Raw genomic sequence first — 19,548 nt, 5'->3', positions numbered from 1 at the left:
ATGGGTATTAAGATTTCAGTTATTTCCTTCCCACACTAAGCTAAATTATAAGCAATAAACTAATGCTCCCTGTATACATAACAACTAGGTCATGTCCATCATGAAGTTTATTTGTGAGATCATTTAAGTCTTCTCTATAGGGTTTTTATATTCCTGGTTATCAAAATTATTGCATAGTAGTCTTTAGTAAGTGTCTATGGGGAAAAAAGGGTTTAAATATGTGAACTGATTTCAATTTATCTGCTCTAAATTTATATGTACCTGTTGACTGGTCACTACATTTTGCCAAAACTTGGTATGATTAAAAGTGGCTAAAGAGATATAAATTAAGTTGTCTTACCATTGTGAAACAAAAGTCAATAAACATTTTTAGTATTCCAATATGCTTTTATTTCATCCCACTTCAATCTAAAACTAGTATAGATGTATTAATTAGCTAACTAATGTCATTTCAGGCTGTCCTAGTTGATGACTTCTCAGCATTTATAATTGTTGACTATTTTCTCTGTGTCTCTTTCATTGATTTCAACAACTCTTTCTGATGTTTCTTTTCCTATCTTTGAAATCTTCTTTTTGGTTACTTTAACTATATCATGAATTTTATTATCAAAATCTTTACAATATTCTCACCTTATAGCGCTTCCTGACCAATCCTATCTTCCTTCACGGTTTTATCTATTTCTTATAAACTTTTAACTCCAAAATCTGTATGTCTATTTTATGTTACTCTCTTCAGTACAAGATCCATGTTTCCAAATGCAAGCTAGATGATGTACATTCCTTCATTTCTTTTTAAAAATTATTTGTATCTTGCAAAACTTCAAAGAAAATGCCAACATTCCTAATGTGAATGTTCCAAAGCATTCCACAGATGCAATGTCTCCAAAATATAATTCATCACTTCTACCCCTAATCCTGTGCTTTATTCTTTCTTTCCTATCTCAGTGTATCTCAGTACCCTGTCCCAAGCCATGCTTTATACATTTCATTCTCCTCATATCCAACTGCCACCAATTCCTATTGATTGTGATTCATAAATATACCTTACTTATGTCTTCTTCTCATAGTCCTCAGCACCAGTGTGTTAGTTTAGGCATACATCACCTCTCTCTCAAATTATTTGATATCCCTGGCCTGAATCTTTCCCACCCCTCCATCCTGTCTTTTGCATTCCTGCCAGGGATACCCTTTGAAAAGCCGATTCTGCATTTCTCTGTTTAAAATGCATTAATAGCCCCTTGTAATAACAGTTTGAGGCCTAATCCCTTTAGAAAGGTACATAAATTCAGCCTTCCTCCTTTTTATAACATCTGCTTTCTTCTCAGCATCATCTCCTAATACTCCTCCATTCTACAGTCCAGTTTAACAAAGGATTTGTTGCTCCTTGAATGTGCTCTGCCTGATTCTATTTTCTCTGTTTAGAACATCCATTTTGTCTCTTTAATCGACCCAATTCACCCTAAAAGCCCCAAGTCTGTCATTTCTTCTGTGAACCTTCTGAATCACCATTATTTTATCCTCTATACCTTCAAACACTCTGTGTGTGTGTGTGTGTGTGTGTGTGTATCACCTAGCATGTATCACATTGTACAGGGGATACTTAGCACTTACCATTTTAATTAAGAATTGAACTAAAAGTAAATAACAAAGGTATCTGGGAAATCCTCAAATATTTGGAAGTTCAACAATGGTATTGTAAAATAAACCATGAATCAAAGAGAAAGTCACAAGGGAAATGAGAAACCATTTTGAATTGAATAAAAATGAAAACATAGCATACTAAAATTTGTGAATATAACTAAAACAGCACTTGGACATTTATATAATGAAATGCTTATAGGAGGAAGGAAAAAAAAACATCAAATCAGTGATATAAGCCTTTATCTTAAGAAACCAGAAAATGAAGAGCAACTTCAAGTCAAGTCAAACACAACAGCAACAAAAAATAATAAAGAGCAAAACTGAGAGACAGGGAGAGACAAAGAGAGGAAGACACAAATTACCACCATCTGAATGAACGAAAGGACATTACTATAAGTCCTATAGATATTTAAAGGACAATTTGAGAATATTAGGAACAACTTGGCAGAGAGATATGGAAAAAAGGTAAAATGGAAACCCTAAAAATAAAAATTCAACATAAATCCAACAAACAGAAAAGTTCACTGAAAGACACAAACTACCAAACTCACCAAGAAATAAGTAAAACAGTTCTATGACAAACACGCTGAACATTTTTAAATCTTCCAATGAAGAATTGCCCAGATATCTTCACTAGTGAATTAAATTAATTAAATTGAATTAAATTAATTCCTTAAATTTAAGGAAGAAATACTACTACTACTTTGTATACTCTTTTAGAATAAAAAAGAGGATAAAATACTTCCCAAATCATTTTAAAAAACAGCATTATCCAGGGGCACCTGGGTGGCTCAGTCAGTTTAGTGTCCGACTTTTAATTTCTGCTCAAGTCATGATCTCACAGTTCATGAGTTCGTCGTGAGTTCAAGCCCCAAGTCAGGCTATCTGCTGACAGCTTGGAGCCTGCTTTGGACTCACTGTCTACGTCTCTTTCTCTCTCTTCCCCTTCCCAGCTCACACACACTCTCTCTCTAAACATTAAAAAAAAAATTGGGGCGCCTGGGTGGCGCAGTCGGTTAAGCGTCCGACTTCAGCCAGGTCACGATCTCGCGGTCCGTGAGTTCGCGCCCCGCGTCGGGCTCTGGGCTGATGGCTCAGAGCCTGGAGCCTGTTTCCAATTCTGTGTCTCCCTCTCTCTCTGCCCCTCGCCCGTTCATGCTCTGTCTCTCTCTGTCCCAAAAATAAATAAACATTGAAAAAAAAAAATTTAAAAAAAAAAAAAATAAATAAAATTAAAATTAAAAACAGTATTATCTAGACAACAAAATCAGACAAATATGCTGTCAGGAAAACATTCTAATGTCCCTCAGGAACATAGATTAAAAACCCTCAACAAAATAGTAGCAAATTCAATCCAGCAACATATAAAATGAATAAATACTTCATAACTGAATAGTATATATCCTCAGAATGAAGGGTTAGAACCAACACTAAGAATCAACAAATAATTCATCATATTAAAAAAAACCTAAAAATATAAACCATGATCAAGGCAAAAGAGGCAGAAAATAATTTGCAAATCTATTCATGATAAAATCTCTAAGCAAACCGGATATAGGAAGGAATTTTCTCTGCCTGATAAAGGGAGGAGGAACCTACAAAGAACTTACTGCAAAATCCATTTTTTTTATTTAAAAAACATTTTTTTATGTTTATTTTATTTTTTAGAGAAAGAGAGCACAAGTTGGAGAGGGGCAGAGAGAGAGAGGGAGACACAGAATTCAAAGCAGGGTCCAGGCTCTGAGATGTCTGCACAGAGCCTGATAAGGGGCTGGAACCCACGAATTGTGAGATCATGACCTGAGTTGAAGTTGGTCACTTAACTGACTGAACCACCCAGGCACCCCTGCAAAAACCATTCTTAATGGTGCAAAACTAAATGCATTTCTCCCAAGACAGGTAAAAAGGCAAGGATGGCCACTCCCAGAAATCCTATTTAACATTATCCTGCAGGTCCTACTCAGAACAATAGAGCAAGGAAAAGAAATAAAGGACTACAGATTGGAAAGAAAGAAATAAAACTCTCTATTTGCAGATATAAATATTTAAGTCTATGTAGACAATCCTATAGATTCTACAAAATAAAAGATACTAGAAGTAATAACTGAGCTGAGCAAGTTACAGGCTATAAGGTGTGTGGATATATATATATACGTGTATATATATACACGTATATATATACACACACACACACACGTGGTATATATAAGATATACATATATATGGTATATATACATGATATATGTAAATATATGGTATATATAAGATATATGTATATATATGGTATATATATATACTTTATATATATACCATATATATATATAATTTTGATATATTAGCCATAATTGATTAGAAATTAAAATATAAAAAAGTTACCATTTACAACAGCATCAAAAAAGTGAAGCATATTTATGTAAATCTTAACACAAAGTGTGTATGAAGTATACACTGAAAACTACAAAATATTGCTAAGAGGAAAGTATTGGCAAAAGTACAGAAATATAGGCAGCTGGAACAAGATAGAACAATCTAGAAATCGAGACACTAGTATATAGCCCAAAGGATTTTGGAGAAAGGTGAAACTGTAGTCCCTTTATCAAATGTGGTAGAACAACTGGATATCCATAGAGAAAAAAAATAAATAAGTGAATCTGACCCATGGTTTGCACCATAAACAAAAATTAACTTACAGTGTATCATAAGCCTGAATGCAAAACCTAAAGTACTTAATATCTAGATCATATAAGAATATCTTTGTGATTTGGGGTTGTATAAAGATTTCTTAGATGCAACAGCAAAGGTATTATTTATAAAAGAAAGAAAATGATAAGCTGAACATTGTTAAACTTTAAAAAACAACAAACTTCTGCTTTTTGAAATATACGCTTAAAGCAATAAAAGATATAGACAGGGAAATATCATTTACAGAACACATATCCTGATAAGCCCTATTCAACACAGAGGAAAAACTCTTAAAACCCAATAAAAAAGGCAAAACTCAAATTAAAAAAGGGCAAAATTTTAAAGAGATGCTTTACCAAATAATGTATATAGAGGACACCTAAGCACATGAAAATGTGTTCAACATTATTTAAGTGAAAATTAAAACCACAATGTGACACTACCACATATATATTGGAATGGCCTCAAAATAAAAGCAAATAACAAAATCAAGTGCTACTGAGGATGTGGAGCAAGTGGAACTTTTATACATCGATGGTTAAATTAAACTTAGAATATTGTATGAAAGCTTATCATACAGTTGAACATAAACATTACCGTATAGCCCAACAAGAATATGGAGAAATAAAAACTTATGTTTGTAGGAGTCTTGTATGTGAATATTTATAGCAGCTTTATTTATAATCTCTAAAAATCTGGAAACAATGCAAACCACTTTCAGTGGTGAATGGATAATCAATACAATGGAATACTACTCAAAACAGAGAACAAGCTTGTTCAAAAACTACTAGTGAACCTCAAATCCATGATGTTAAATTAAAAAAAAAATCAGGCAGGTTCAAGTTTTCCTAATTCCAAAAGGTTACCTAATTCCATTTATGTGAAACTCTGGAAAAAGCAAAAGCATGGAACAGAAAATTGGCCAGTTTGCTCACCATGAGTGTTTTGAGAGGTGGGATAATAGGACCATTCATGATAAATGAGAGGTAAACCTATTTCTTATAAAATGGGAGAAGGCTGATTATGAAAGAAGAGGCAAGAACCCCATGATAACAGCTGCAATCCCAAGCTGTCCACTTTTCAGAGAGAGTATGCAAGAACATTGAGGATCCAGAAACTGATTGTTTTAGAACTATTTCATCCTCCATATCCCTTTGAAAATCTTTATGAATCCTCAAGGACACATGCAGACTACTTTGAGTACCACTACTTCAGTGTCAGCCCGGCACCTTGAGTAGCTCTAAATCAATGCATAAATGATTAAATGCTCCCATCCAGAGGCAAGTAGAATTCCAGATAAGTGGTTATATTTTGGACTTTCTCAGGAAACTGAGTTCTTTAACAACAGAAATGATACCTTACTTGTCTTCTATCACTTAGGTCTTGGGCAAAGCCATAGTGAGCCTCACAAAAATATGAACTGAGAGAGTGACTATATAATGCTAATTAATTATGATTGGATGAAGCTTGAGATAGTGGTTAACAATTACAGAAATATGTTAGGCACTTACTGAGATCTATGACTCACAGAACTTTGTATTACACAAAAAAACTGTTCAAGTTACCAATAAGAGAGAGAGAGAGAGAGAGAGAGAGAGAGAGAGAGAGAGAGAATTAATCCAATTACATAGATGTGGTTAATTTTGAAACTGTACTTTTCTTTTTTATGACTGTAGTATTTCATATAACCACATATTATTACCTGATTCATTGATGCATTTTTTCCCAAGCAATTTGTTAATAGTGCAATGGAGGTTACCAGTGCAGAGACAATCTTCAAACTGGAAATTGTTTTCCACCAAGGACTGGATGCTCAGGTTACAGTTTGATGAATCCTTCATCTTGCAGGGGTTACCTGGGTTTTAACAAACATGTAATACTCCTGATATTAATCTAAGTATCACCCTACCCCAAATGCTTTTAACATATTAACCTGAGTAATGCCTTATTATAATAAGATTTCCTGGGGATGCTGCAAGATGTCCACGTAAGTGACTTTTTAAGCACAAAATCTATTTTTACTATCTTTCCCTCAATGTTTACTTTCCAAAATGGATTAAAGCTTGCTGTATTTTAAAATGACTTTGTCCCCACTTAGAATATCAGTTTTTACTCTTCTATAATAATCAAGGCTGTCCTTATATGAGGTGATCAGAATGATCCATAATCCACTATTTTGTCTGTCAGTTTAGCTATTTTTATTAACTATTTGTCATAATCTTCTGGTGTATATGTCATTCTAAGATTATAATAAGAGACATGCAAGTGGCTCAAAATTCATCATGAGAAATGAAGTGGTCCTAACACTTTGTAAGCACTCAATAAATATTATTGAATAATGAGTCTTTCACAATTATCAATATTTCCTTTTCTGCTTTAATTTACAAAGTCCTATTCATCCACCCAACAATTTTCTTTTAATCATTTTTTTGAATAAAATCACTTGAGTTCATTTCATTTATGTATTTGAGAATATTTCTATTTCAGCTTCATGAATGAGATAATTATGCAAATATTACTGCAATTCACTGAAAATGACTTGCTATTTGTATACTGAAGTACGTGTTATAATTCATGACACACTGAATGCAGTATTTTAAATTGCTTTATAAAATGTAACAAGGAGTTTCATCATCAAAACAAATAGCAGATTTTTTTGCCACTGTCTTCTATTCTCATCTTAAAATTACTGTATTACTTAGAGCAAATTAGGCTTTTAAAATTCTTTTCCTGACTTGTAATAAGAATGTTGGGTTAGGCAGCTATAACTTACTTTGGACTATGGACTTACTGCCTTCAAGGGCAGAACGGAGAAGGAAATCATTCTCTTTTCCTCTACATCCTATATAATTCCTTGAGGTTGTGGGAATGGGGAGGACTTCCGATGGTGGAGATTGTAAATGGTGGCCATCAGAACTATAGGCTGCTGCCTCTTAAACCCAACTTACTTCCCCTTACGTCTTTTGGGAAGTAGAGGATGCACACACAGATAGGCAAGAGTCATGAGCAGTACAGACGTCACACTGCGCAAAATAGAGAAAGTACGTCATGGAAGAATCTATTGTTATTTTCCTTTTTCAATTTTTCTTACTGAATATTCCAGAAAGTTTATGAGGTTTTTATAGTATTATAACATCCAATATACAAGATGATAAATTATATGAGAATACAATATTTTGAAACGTTTGTGATAATAGTACTAAGGTAATGTCTCACTATATAATCAGTTTATCTATTTTTAGTGAACGGAGTCCTACTATAATGGTCCATACAATATTTATTCAACGAATTGATATATTCCGTATGTTTTCTTTTTCTTTTAAACAAGTAACAGTAACTCTAATCTTCATATTCTCTAACCCTCGGGACTCTGCTCAAATGTTTGGAATGTAGGACATGTTAAAAATAAAAATGTATTTTAAATTGTTCTCGACACAGATGGAATGGAAGATAGCATGTCTGTTGCAAGAATATAAAAATGTGTATGATACACATACAAATAAATAACAATGCTCTTGATCATCACAAATGTTTTTTTCCTATTTTATTATTGACATACTAATATGTAAGCAAAAACACATTTGAAAAATTTTTGCCATACTTCTGACAAGCATGCATATAATTATAACATTGTACATGGTGAGATAAGTAAAACAAACCCTGAAATCTTGCATAAACCTCCCCACAGGGCATTAAGGCTCTTGAGTTCTTGTTACTACATTCGCTAATAAGCAATTGAAGGTAAATCACTTGAATATTAAGTTTGAAAAAAGTGTTTGGAGCAAAGCTAACTTAGTTCCCAGGTCAGTGAAAGAAAATATCAAATCCTATTTTTACCTCAGTAAAAATAAATCATTTGTGTGTATTTTAAATAATGTATTTTATTGAGGCACTTGGATGGTTCAGTTGGTTAAGCGTCCAACTTCAGCTCTGGTCAAGATCTCATGGTTCATGGGTTTGAGTCCTGCATCAGGCTCTGTGCTGATAGTGCAGAGCCTGCTTGGAATTCTCACTCTCTCTCCCTCTCGTTCTGTGCCCTCCTCCCTCTCTCTCTCTTTTTCTCTCTCAAAAATAAATACATAAATAAACTTACAAAATTAAATAATGTATTTTACCTGAAACATGACATGAATCTTCCATCTTTCTCCATGCAAGTTTACATCCATTTGTATCACTTAGGCATTGCTCTCTTAAATATGTGCAATCAATGGTTTGGGAAGTGGATTCATTTTCCAAGCATAGCACCATAGCTGAAATAACAATAAGAACAGAACAAAAACAACAAGAACGTGTTTGCAATATTACAGTATGACAGTTATTTACCTCAAAACTAAGTTACTGGTGATAAACAACAGTGTTATGGAAAATATAATCTGATAAGATCATTACAAGATTGGAATGGATCTTAACCTCCCCCCTAACTACAGATCTGTATTTCTCCTTTATAAGATTCTTAAATGAAGAGTCTAGATTTGTGCTCTTATTTGGTGCATATTTATTCCTCAGTTTATATTTTTAAGACTATTGCTCTATTGAAACTGCTCTCTCTGGGACGCCTGGGTGGCGCAGTCGGTTAAGCGTCCGACTTCAGCCAGGTCACGATCTCGCCGTCCGTGAGTTCGAGCCCCGCGTCAGGCTCTGGGCTGATGGCTTGGACCCTGGAGCCTGTTTCCGATTCTGTGTCTCCCTCTCTCTCTGCCCCTCCCCCGTTCATGCTCTGTCTCTCTGTGTCCCAAAAATGAATAAAAAACGTTGAAAAAAAAATTAAAAAAAAAAAAACTGCTCTCTGAACTGTCCTAATCATCTCCATATCAACCTTAATAGTTTTAACACTTCATCTTGCCTACTTTTATCATTGCACGTTTTGTTGCTATTTTGTTCTTAAAACTCTCTCTTCCTTTGGCAACCAGCTCTTCTAGTTCTCTTGATACTTATTCATTTGATATTTTCTGACCATAGTTAGGCCTCTTCCCAGGATCTTTGTCTTTTTCTGTTGAACTGTATTTTTAGCTTAATGTCTATCCTCAGATGTTTCCCATTCTCATTCTACACATTCTCTATGTACAATTCCATATACTTTAATGGTTTTAACTAAAACCTCTAGATTGATGATTCTCTAAAGCATAATTCAATCCCATTATTTTTCAGTATTCCAGTTATATTTGTTGTTATCTCAACCAAAGTGTTCCAGATACATTTTAAGACTACAGTGTATTTTTATCATCATCACTCCCTGGTGGACAGCCCTGCTTCATCAATTTCACTGTTCTCATGGGCACCCAACACTAGAAACCACTGATTCATCACAGACTCCTTTTTTATCCTCGACTTCACTCTTTTATATCCATTTGTGCATAGTTCCTTGACTCTTATTTTGAATATTTGACCAACCCATCAATTAGTCAATTTGCCTCCAGTTTCATCTTACTCACATAGGTTCTTTATACCCCCTAACCTGCCTACTGTACCATCCTGATCCTGCCATTTCTCTGCTTCGACCTTTGGATGGTTCCTCATAGGATAGTTCTTATATTCCTTATCATATGCAATCTAGACATTTTTGAGCATGTATAGTTTCCCAGATGCTCCATGCTGTCTTGTACCTCTGAGTGTTTACTGTACCCTCATTAGTAGGCACTCCTTTTTATCTCCTAGAAACTTTTCTTTCTTTCTTTCTTTCTTTCTTTCTTTCTTTCTTTCTTTCTTTTCTTTCTTTCCTTTCTTTTCTTTCTTTCTTTGTCTTTCTTTCTTTCTTTCTTTCTTTCTTTTTTTCTTTCTTTCTGTCTTTCTGCCTTTTTTTTTGTCCTCTAACACTCAACACAATAATTACCTATTTTATGGAATCCTTCCCTGAATTCAGTACCCTCTTCCTATATCCAAATTAATTTAACACCTCTTATTTGTTTCACTAGAATACTGGGATTTCCCCAAGCATAGCTTTACTGCTCTGTAATGAAAATGTGTATTTATATGATTGTCTCCACCATGGGGTTCTAGGGTCCTACTAGGCAGACATTGGAGGTAATTCATAATTGTATCCTCATCATCAAACACAATGAGACATTATGTATGTATGTTGACTTACACTAACTTGAATAGTTATTTAAGAATGAAGTATAGGGGCACCTGGGTGGCTCAGTCGCTTAAGCATCTGACTCTCGATCTCAGCTCTGGTCTTGATTTTGCAGTTCGTGAAATGAATCCCTTCATTGGACTCTGTGCTGACAGCATGGAACCTGCTTGGGATTCTCCCTCTCCCTCTCTCTCTGCTCCTCCCCCACTCATGCTGTCTCTCTCTCTCTGATAATAAATAAACTTAAAAAAGAAAAGAAGTTGTAAATAATACTATAATACTATAATAAAAATAATACCTTCCAGATATTTACAAGTTATGTTGGGTAGAGGAGAAGTTTCCAGTAAGTTTTCTAAAAATATCAAAAACATAGTGATGCTAATTTAGTATAATGTATAAATTATTTGAATTGATTCTGCAAGCATGCCAAGCGACACTTGCTGGATCAATCCATAGAAAAATATGGGAAGAGCAATCGAGTTACAGAAACAATATATTAATTATAATCAGGAGATCTCAAAGTAGGTATCAGAGTCAAATTAATTGAATTTTTAAAAAGATGATGCTAATTATGAATTGCCTGTGACAATGCAGAGTTATGGGCTTCAAGTAAAGCCTAAAATCTTTTCTTTATCTTACCTCTTTTCAAACCTCTTCTCCTAAGGAGAATCCAAGACAACTCATTGGATGGATCATATGTACTACTTGCTGGGTCACTGCATTTGGAGATTAGGCCCAAGGGTGTGGCTCAGTCACATTTTTCTTGTTGAGGGCTGGAGTGAAAATTGACATATCAGCCTTCTGTTTTGTCATGTGTTCCTTGTTAAGCTCATTTAACCAATGAGAAAGAGAAAGAGAGCCCCTTCGGTTCTGGCCCAAAGTTACTTGTTTGAATCCAGCTTGCCAAAGACCCTGAAATATTTTATGTCAGACTCTACTCATAAGAAAGTGGAATTCTATGGGGCGACTCAGTGGCTCAGTTGATTGAGCAACTGATTTCAGCTCAGGTCATGATCTCAGAGTTTGTGGGATCGAGGTCTGCATTGAGCTCTGTGCTGATAGCTAAGAGCCTGGAACTTTCTTCAGATTCTGTGTCTCCCTCACTCACTGCCCCTCTTCTACTCATGTTCTCTCTCTCATTCTCTCTCTCTCTCTCTCTCTCAAAAATAAATAAACATAAAAAAAGGAAAGTAAGAAACTGGAATTTTATTTGACATTGATCATTGAATCTTGTAAATAGCTCCTTCAGGAAACTTATAGATGATGGTATACTGAATATATCATCAAAACCTTACCAGTACCTCTGTCTAATGATGGTTAATTAATTCTACATATTATGTTTCTCAAATCTGTTTCATTTTCTTCCATATTTAAAATTTTAAGTTCCACTTGATTGTTTACTTTATACGATTTTCCACACCCTCTAGTAGGATGAAATACTAAATCTACTAGGAAAACCATCTCAGTGATCTGGCCCACAAGAATGAAAATAACTTTAACTTGCCAAAATCTTAGTCATTCCTTACTATAATTTGTGGCCACGTATTTAATCCAGGAGTTTTCAAGGATTCTCTTGAAATGCTCAATGAAAAACAAGTTCTGTTTTAAAGTAACAATATGAAAAATGTTGCACATAATATTACCGTCTTAAGTCTTATTATGATATGACATGTTCTATTTTAAAAATTCACCATGCCCCACGTTCCTCTGGCGATAGAACTTTCCCGCACCTTTACCCTATTTAGATGATGTTAGACAAGTATTCTTAAGAATGAACTATGGGAAATACAGGTTAAGCCTATTCGATAGTACAGCTTCGACCCTAACAATGTTAGAAATCATTCACTTCCTAGTCTCAAAATTAATTTAGAATGGAAACTTGAAAACAAGAGGCGATCCTTGCTTTTTCAACTGGAGCTATAATGAGGTTGTAACATGTTTTATGTGTTCTGTTATACTGCTGTCTTATCTACAAAATTAAAATTTCCCAGAGTTTTCTTTATAATCATGAATGGAAATAAGCAAATAGTGTTAAAATAAATCCAAGAGCAAAATTTTGAGATAGGAAATAACTATTACTAAAACTAAAGAAAAACTGAAAATACATAAAATATTCCATTCTTTCTCCCCTTAATTTTTTTGATTCATGTTCAACATAATTTGGAATAACCTTCTTTGTTTTCTTGCCTACAGTTATGTTTTTATTCATTAATATCTATTAGTGTAAACAAAAAAATACTGGCTCTGTTTTAATGAATGGAATAATATTCAGCTATAATCATAACTATTTCTTTTCCTGAATTCATTTTATAGATTCTACTAAATTCTGAAGAAAAATACAGTAGTTTGTCCGATGACACCTACAACAAGTAGATCTTCATGGATTCTACTTTAAATATAAATGAATTCTTTTCCACCAGCATTTTATGATACCTTCACACTATCCAACACAAGAGGGATTATTACAAACCTTTCCTGTAGCTAAAGAAGCTAACTAAAATGTGAAGCATTTGATGGGATGTTAAGTTGTTTTATTCTATGAAATGAATCCTTTTTAGTAAATATTAACACTTTAAAATTCGGGGAACTGAATGCTTTAAGTTAATCTCATTTAATTTCAAAGAAAAATAGATAAATTTGAAATTTGCCATCTTATAACTTGTAAATAGATACTGGAAGGTTTCATTTCTCAAAGGCTCTATTATCTGTGTGAATTCCATAAATCCTAGGTAACTGGATTATCCCATATAATAAAATGCAAACAATGTGAGAGATGAATGCAATCCCTGCATTGTGCATTTTCTACAGAGTTATAAATGAGTAAGTGTGCAATTTTGAGAAAGTAAGAAACCATGTTAAAGTATACACTGAAAATTGAGACTTCCTATTACAAGCCCATTAGTTTAATCAACAATCAAGTCAGATAAGATGGCATTCAGTTCATGAAGAAACAGTGCTATGGATCCAGGTAAACTAGAAGCATGATTCACTTACCAAGGAAAATGAAGACTATCATGCTGGACAACCTGGAGTTATTCACCTGCAAGAAAGGCAGACGTGTTAACTGCAGCCACCTTCTTAACAGTAACTGTGCAGATAAGGCTTCAGCTTCTGCCCTTGCTTCCCGAAAGCATTACTGAGTCAAGTCAGCTTCCTTTGTCACCATTTCCTCCCCAATCTTTCCTGAGCTGTGAACTTTCCTAATTATGTCCAAATTCAATTATTTTCTTCTGAGCATACTAATCTCGGCTATTATGCTTCCAAGAAAAACCCACAAGCCAGATGCTAAGAAATGATACATGCTCAGCACATTCATGAGAGAGGTTTTTGGTTTTTTTTTTTTTTTCCTTCCAGTAGAATAGTAAATTGTGTAAAAGCCTCTCAACTATAACCCCCAGGTTCCTACACACTGGAGTATCCTCAGTTTCCACTTCATTAGTTAACCTCATGACAGCAAGTTTAGGTCATCTGAGAATGTGGAAAAGGAGAAAGGTGATAAGCAGCCCAGGCAAATGTATAGGGAATTCAGGTTCCACTAGAATCCAACTGGTGTGCCTCATCTTCCCAAACAAGACATGTTCTCTACATGTGCCACATGCTCCAGTATGCTTTAAGGTTGTAGTGTTTCAGCTGCTGTTCCCCAAAGTCACCCGACACAGTATCAGTGTAAGAAATGACTCCTTGCAGCAATGCAAAAATTCCCTGTTCTGCTGGAAAGGTAAGCCACTTGTAGTCACTTGACAACTGTGTTTCTCCCAGCTTCAGTAAGAGGCATTGCTGTGGTCTGAATATTTATGTCTCCCTACAAATTTACACGTGGACATTCTAACCCTCAAAATGATTACATTTATAGGTAGAGTCTTGAGGAGGTGCTTAAGTTGTCAGGGTGGAACCATCGTGAATGAAGCTCCAGAGGGATCCCTTGCTCCTTCCACCAGGGAGGACACAGCAGGAAGTCACCAGCTATGAACTGGGAAGAGGGCCTTTGTGAGAATGTGACCACGCATTGGTGTTGGACTTCTAGTCTCCAGAACTGTGAAAAATAAATTTCTGTTTATTTCTGGGTTTATGAGTGACCAGACTGTTATATTTCATTATAGCAGCCCAGATGGATTAGACTGATCCTGTATCTACAATGTGTTCTTGTTCACAAGAACCTAGAGCACATCATGTCCATTGGGGCATCCTGAGGCTTCCACTTTTAAAACATCTGAGATCTTTCTGTAATGGATGCTTGGACGTATACAATGCTGTGTCAGCAAGAAATTAAGAAAATACAGGTGTGAAGAAGCTACTATCTTGAGATGAGACAGAAGCATTTTGTCCACGAGGAAAAATTGTTGAGTCCAATTGTCCACGTTTATTTTACACTAGAGAGAATTTATAACATATTTCGGTTTCAGAATGCATAATGGAAAAAAAACAGATATGGGAGTCCAACAAACTGAAATTATAACACTATTTTTCTCTATAAATGTAGGTAAATGAGATCTTATTGGAAGTTGTTTATATTTATTTACTCCTTGGTAAAATGTTCTGATTGTATCCATGGTTGCTGTATACATCAAGTACGTGTAGGGGGCTTATATCCCAAAGATCAAACAAGGCCAGTTATACTATCCTTGGTGACTTATCTAACAAAAGAATGATGTCATAAAATTATTCAATCATTTCCTTTTAAAGACACCAAGTTACTAAATTTTTATTATAAACTTTACAGACATCATTGTTCTTTTTGATATAAGCCAACTAAAAATGGCTAAAGCTAGAGAGAAATTCGGTGATTCTGTTGGTTCACAAACTTCCCCTGGACAGGGATGGCAAGGAGAGCCCAAGAAAGAGGGAGGGACACTACAGATTTGTAGGCGGCGGGTTTAATAAGCAAGGGAACTTACCCATGAGGTTTGTCTCCAGCAGCCTCAAGATGAGTAGGCTCCCCATTGCCTGCCAGAATCTTACAAGTTTACATAAAGGCCTTACCTGGGTTCAGTCATGTCTACAGTCCGAGGATCTCAATAGCACAGTCCTCTCTGAGAGCTGTATCCTTGAAATGGCTCCCAGGGCAGGAGTGGTGATTGTAACCCGCATTCCAAGGACTGGGAGGAGTGAGGAGCCTCCTACCGCCTAGTTCAGCTCTCAGGTCAAATGGAGGTCACGTCCTCTCAATGACCTCCTTAACAGGCTCCCAGTGTTGAAGAGCCCAGGGGTAGAATTGACTTCAGGCATGTTTTAACCTTGTTTGGGGGCCTGAGGGTTTCCTTTCCTGTCTCTTATTTGTTATCTTCTGTGTCCACTCTATTCTCAGGCAGCTTCTTTCTCCTAGGAGGGAAGAGGAGCTTCAAGTGCTTGGCTTGCATCCTTCTGTCTTTGAAGCCAGAGCAGGAAGTGTACTCTTTCCATAGTAAAATTCCAGAGTTGTGTCGCATCGGTTCATTGCGTCCCCGTGTCCATCAATGTCACCAAGTGCAACCGATCCCATTTGGTGCCCAGCATCGTGGATGTAGGTGGGACTGGCCTATTCTAACCACACAAACTCATGGTAGGAAAGGGATGCATCACCAAGGAAAGTCATGGTATTAGAAAAGTAAGTGAACAGCCCCAGGCAGGAACAGAAATCTCAGTAAAGCATCGAAATTCTGAATTAATGCAAAGTTATCACAAGAAAAATAAATGAACAGAACAAACGGTAAGAATACCAAAACACGGTTTCTTGTTCGAGGCTGATTTGGTTATGATTTTCCAGAATGCTGTGCTCCACATAAGTTGAATGTTAAGGCACATAGTGAATGACGCTAATCTTGGCCAAACAGGTACAGCTGCTGAGGTCTAGCGCTTCCAGGCATGGAAAGCCTATGTGCCAACATACCTGCTAATCCCATAATAATAATGAGCTGTGGCATTATCTAAAGCAATGCTTTTTAGCATTTCTTTTGGTTATTGGCCCCCCTTCTCCATAGAACTCTCTCCTTAGAATACTTTTAAGGGCACAAATTTTGTTTTAAAGTAATTATAAAAGAAATCAATCATACTGAAATATAGTCACTAAAATATTTTTTAAAACAAATTTGTGAGAAAGTAATATATATATGCTTCTTTATTACCAGAGTACATACCAAAATCCAGAGAGGTCTGATAATACTGTCATTTCAGTGTATTGATGACCACAAATGCTGATTTGAGGTATTTTCTACTAATGCAGTGTCATATTAAAAAAATTTATAATTTTCTACTGGTGATAAAGACAACACAGGACGTACTGAGTATGAATTAGAGGTTAGTAAAAATAGAATACAGCTTTGCCCTTGGCAAATTTATAGACACCCCAGATTAATAAAACTTAAATGTTAAAAACAAAACAACAACAACAAAAATCCTCAGTACTTTCAAATCCATTAATTGCTTGGAAACTGGCTATTGAATCAGAACATTTTGTAGGTGAGAGGAAATGATAAAATCATCACTTTCAGTAGATTACAATGATAATGGGTGTGAGATTTTAAAATGTGTCCTATGTTTTAAACTAAATGCTATCAATAAATAAATGAAATAGATGAAAGTAGAGGTGCTCTAGTTGAACTTCAGGTTGAAAGCCCCAAGCTCTGTTAATTGGCTTTTGCCATCACCATCCACAGCTGCCATGAGACATCAAAAGATTCCAGAACTCCTATTCAAAATTCATCGATCTCATTTATTATTCATTTTTTTTCACATAAAGAATCCCTTCTTATAACAGTTAAATGAAATACTCTAGACCTTGCACGTTGTCACTGGACAAAAGATACAAGGACTTCTATTCAACATTTACTGAAAGCCTACTATATCCAAAGCGCTGTGCAAAACCAAAAATGAGGAATGGTCCCTAGTTTCACAGATTAGCTAAAATACATATAAAAAAGAAAGAAAAATTGTTGAAAAAATAAAAAACATAATACATCAGTGAAACATCTATATATTATATTTATTAGAAGACATTATTTTTGGAACTTTCTGTCTAATGGTATTTGACTTCCCCTCAAGCAGTCCTGCATTGTTTCTATATTTGTACACTTAATATTTTGTAAGATGCTCATATCTGGAAGGGAGAAAATCTGATCAGCCTTAGATTTAGAGTCAACCTAAAATTCACAACTCTGAAAAGAATATATATTTCTGGTGATGACTTCCTTGATTATAAAGCCTATAAATAGGGCTCTAAGACACTTGGTAATAAAGGAAGACAGTAGACAGTACTTTGGGAGGTAATAAGAGATTCATATTGTCTTTTACTGGAGATCCTCACCAAAAAGAAAAATTAAGTCAACATGATGGCGTACTTAATCATCTCACCACAAACTGCCTACTGGTCTCCTATGAACAAACTGATAGGAGCTGGCCATGAGTCAGGGGACAAGGCAACCAGGATTGGGAAAAGAAACTGAGAAACAGCACAGAGACACCCTGAGGAATGTCTCCAGCAGCCTCAAGATGAGTAGTCTCCCCATCGCCTGAGGTATGTTTGGGGGACTTCAGATGGACTATTATCTTTGAAATTCATGGTGGCTGAAGAGGAAAAGATAAGTGGCCAGATTATAGTCTGCAAGGAGACTAGAGGATATTCAAAAAGAAAACGGAGACTGTTGGTGAATTTTAAACAGGAAGCAACCGATTTGGTGTTTTTAAAAATTGCTTGAGAAATGTTATGGAGGATGGTTTGGAACAAGGATAATTACCGGTTGTGAGGCTATTTCAGTAGTTCAGAAGGGAAATGGTAACAATCTAAAAAGTAGCGACAATGGAGAAGAAATGGTAGATCCAACATATATGAAGGATTTGAAATTTACAGGATTTGGTGACCGTTTGAGATGGCGGAGGGGGTGGGGAGAAGGAAAAGTACAGGATGAGTCACTTACTGAGGCACTTGTCTCACAGTTAGATGCTCTATAAATACAATTCTATCAACTGAAGAAGTTAAACATTAGAAGGAAGGAACAGTTCCTGTAGTCTATGTGTCACTGAGGAAGAGAAGTTGGCTGTCTCCAGGAGGATCAAAACAGCTCTACAAGACAGCACTGTCTTGGGGAATTCTTGCTGTACAAGGTCTGGCTCTCAATCTAATAGGATCAAGAATGGATTCAGCTTTTAAGAGTCCACTAACATGAAAAAATATCATAGAATCATTAATCATATTGCCAATTTATTTATTCACAGAAAGAAGCTCCACTCATAGCCAGGATATTTACTTCACGTAGGCATGCCAATCAGGGAAAGTGAGTAGATGAAAGGTTTGGATTAAGGGGATTTGTTCTATAATTAATTCTATATTACATGAATATTTAATGGTATCAGGTTAGGATAGTCCCCAGATATTGTAGTTTGTAAAAATGAGGTATATGCCATATTTTTGCTTTCTTTGGGTAAATTAATCTATATAATCATAACAGCCCAATCTGGTCACAGTGCTAGCTTTTTCAGCTAAAATTGGACATTTCTCTATGCTTGGATTTTATTGATTTTGACACAAATAATTTTAAAATTTTATCATAAAAGGTCACATATAATTGGGCTAATCGTAAGAGTCACATGTATGACATGGAAAGTTTTGCTTATGCAGCAGCTAATATTACTATATGAAAACAGTAGTTCTGTAGCTGGCTTTGAACTGTTCCATAACTTCTATTAGTTGGGTCTGATTTTCAGGAATTTGTGACCTTTAAAAACATAATCAAGGCCAACTGTTGAAAATATCCTTAATTTCTTTAAATTTTCTTTTCCTACCTTCATATCTGCTCTCTGCTTCCAGTTCATGTTAATATTAGAGCCTGTTATACATTCTGATCATCATGGTGGAAAGATATTATGTGCCTTCTGATTTGGCAAATTTATTATTATTAAGTGGAAAGGGGACCACTTGTTACCAGATCACCTCAAAGCACCATATATTCATATTTAAATTTAATATAGTTCTTCCTTTTATTATAGGATACAGTGGCTTTTGAAATGAGTTCATCCACAGTGCGGTCATTGTCCTCCAGAGACATGAATGATTAGGGTAGTGGATGGATGCTTTTTGCTGAAATATAGACTGGACAGTTTTTGTAAGACTCATTCTCCTAGGGAAATTGAAGACAGGCTATGGGCATCTCATGGGAGGGATGTCTCATAATAACATATAG

At 35.4% G+C, this 19,548-nt stretch overlaps 1 protein-coding gene across 2 annotated transcripts in view; it reads right to left on the bottom strand.

Moving 5' to 3' along the window:
- The window catches only part of GFRAL (GDNF family receptor alpha like), a 61,556-nt gene extending 47,338 nt beyond the window's left edge, over window positions 1-14,218 (bottom strand). Inside the window, exons 1-3 of one of the 2 annotated variants that reach the window (XM_043591674.1) lie at window positions 13,391-14,218; window positions 8,439-8,573; window positions 6,026-6,184 (exon numbers count right to left, since the gene is read on the bottom strand). In XM_043591674.1, coding sequence (XP_043447609.1) covers window positions 6,026-6,184; window positions 8,439-8,573; window positions 13,391-13,412 — 316 coding nt within the window. In that variant the 5' untranslated portion in view covers window positions 13,413-14,218. Of the gene's footprint in view, window positions 1-6,025; window positions 6,185-8,438; window positions 8,574-13,390 lie in introns of those variants that run through there. The other variant, XM_043591673.1, reaches the window with a different exon arrangement.
- Between the last annotated feature and the right edge of the window lie 5,330 nt (window positions 14,219-19,548).

Source organism: Prionailurus bengalensis, chromosome B2 (genome assembly GCF_016509475.1).
Source record: "Prionailurus bengalensis isolate Pbe53 chromosome B2, Fcat_Pben_1.1_paternal_pri, whole genome shotgun sequence".
In the NCBI taxonomy this organism is placed as follows: Eukaryota; Metazoa; Chordata; class Mammalia; order Carnivora; family Felidae; genus Prionailurus; species Prionailurus bengalensis.
The sequence above is the reverse complement of the archived record's forward strand: the minus strand, read 5'-3'. Positions and strand labels throughout refer to the sequence as shown.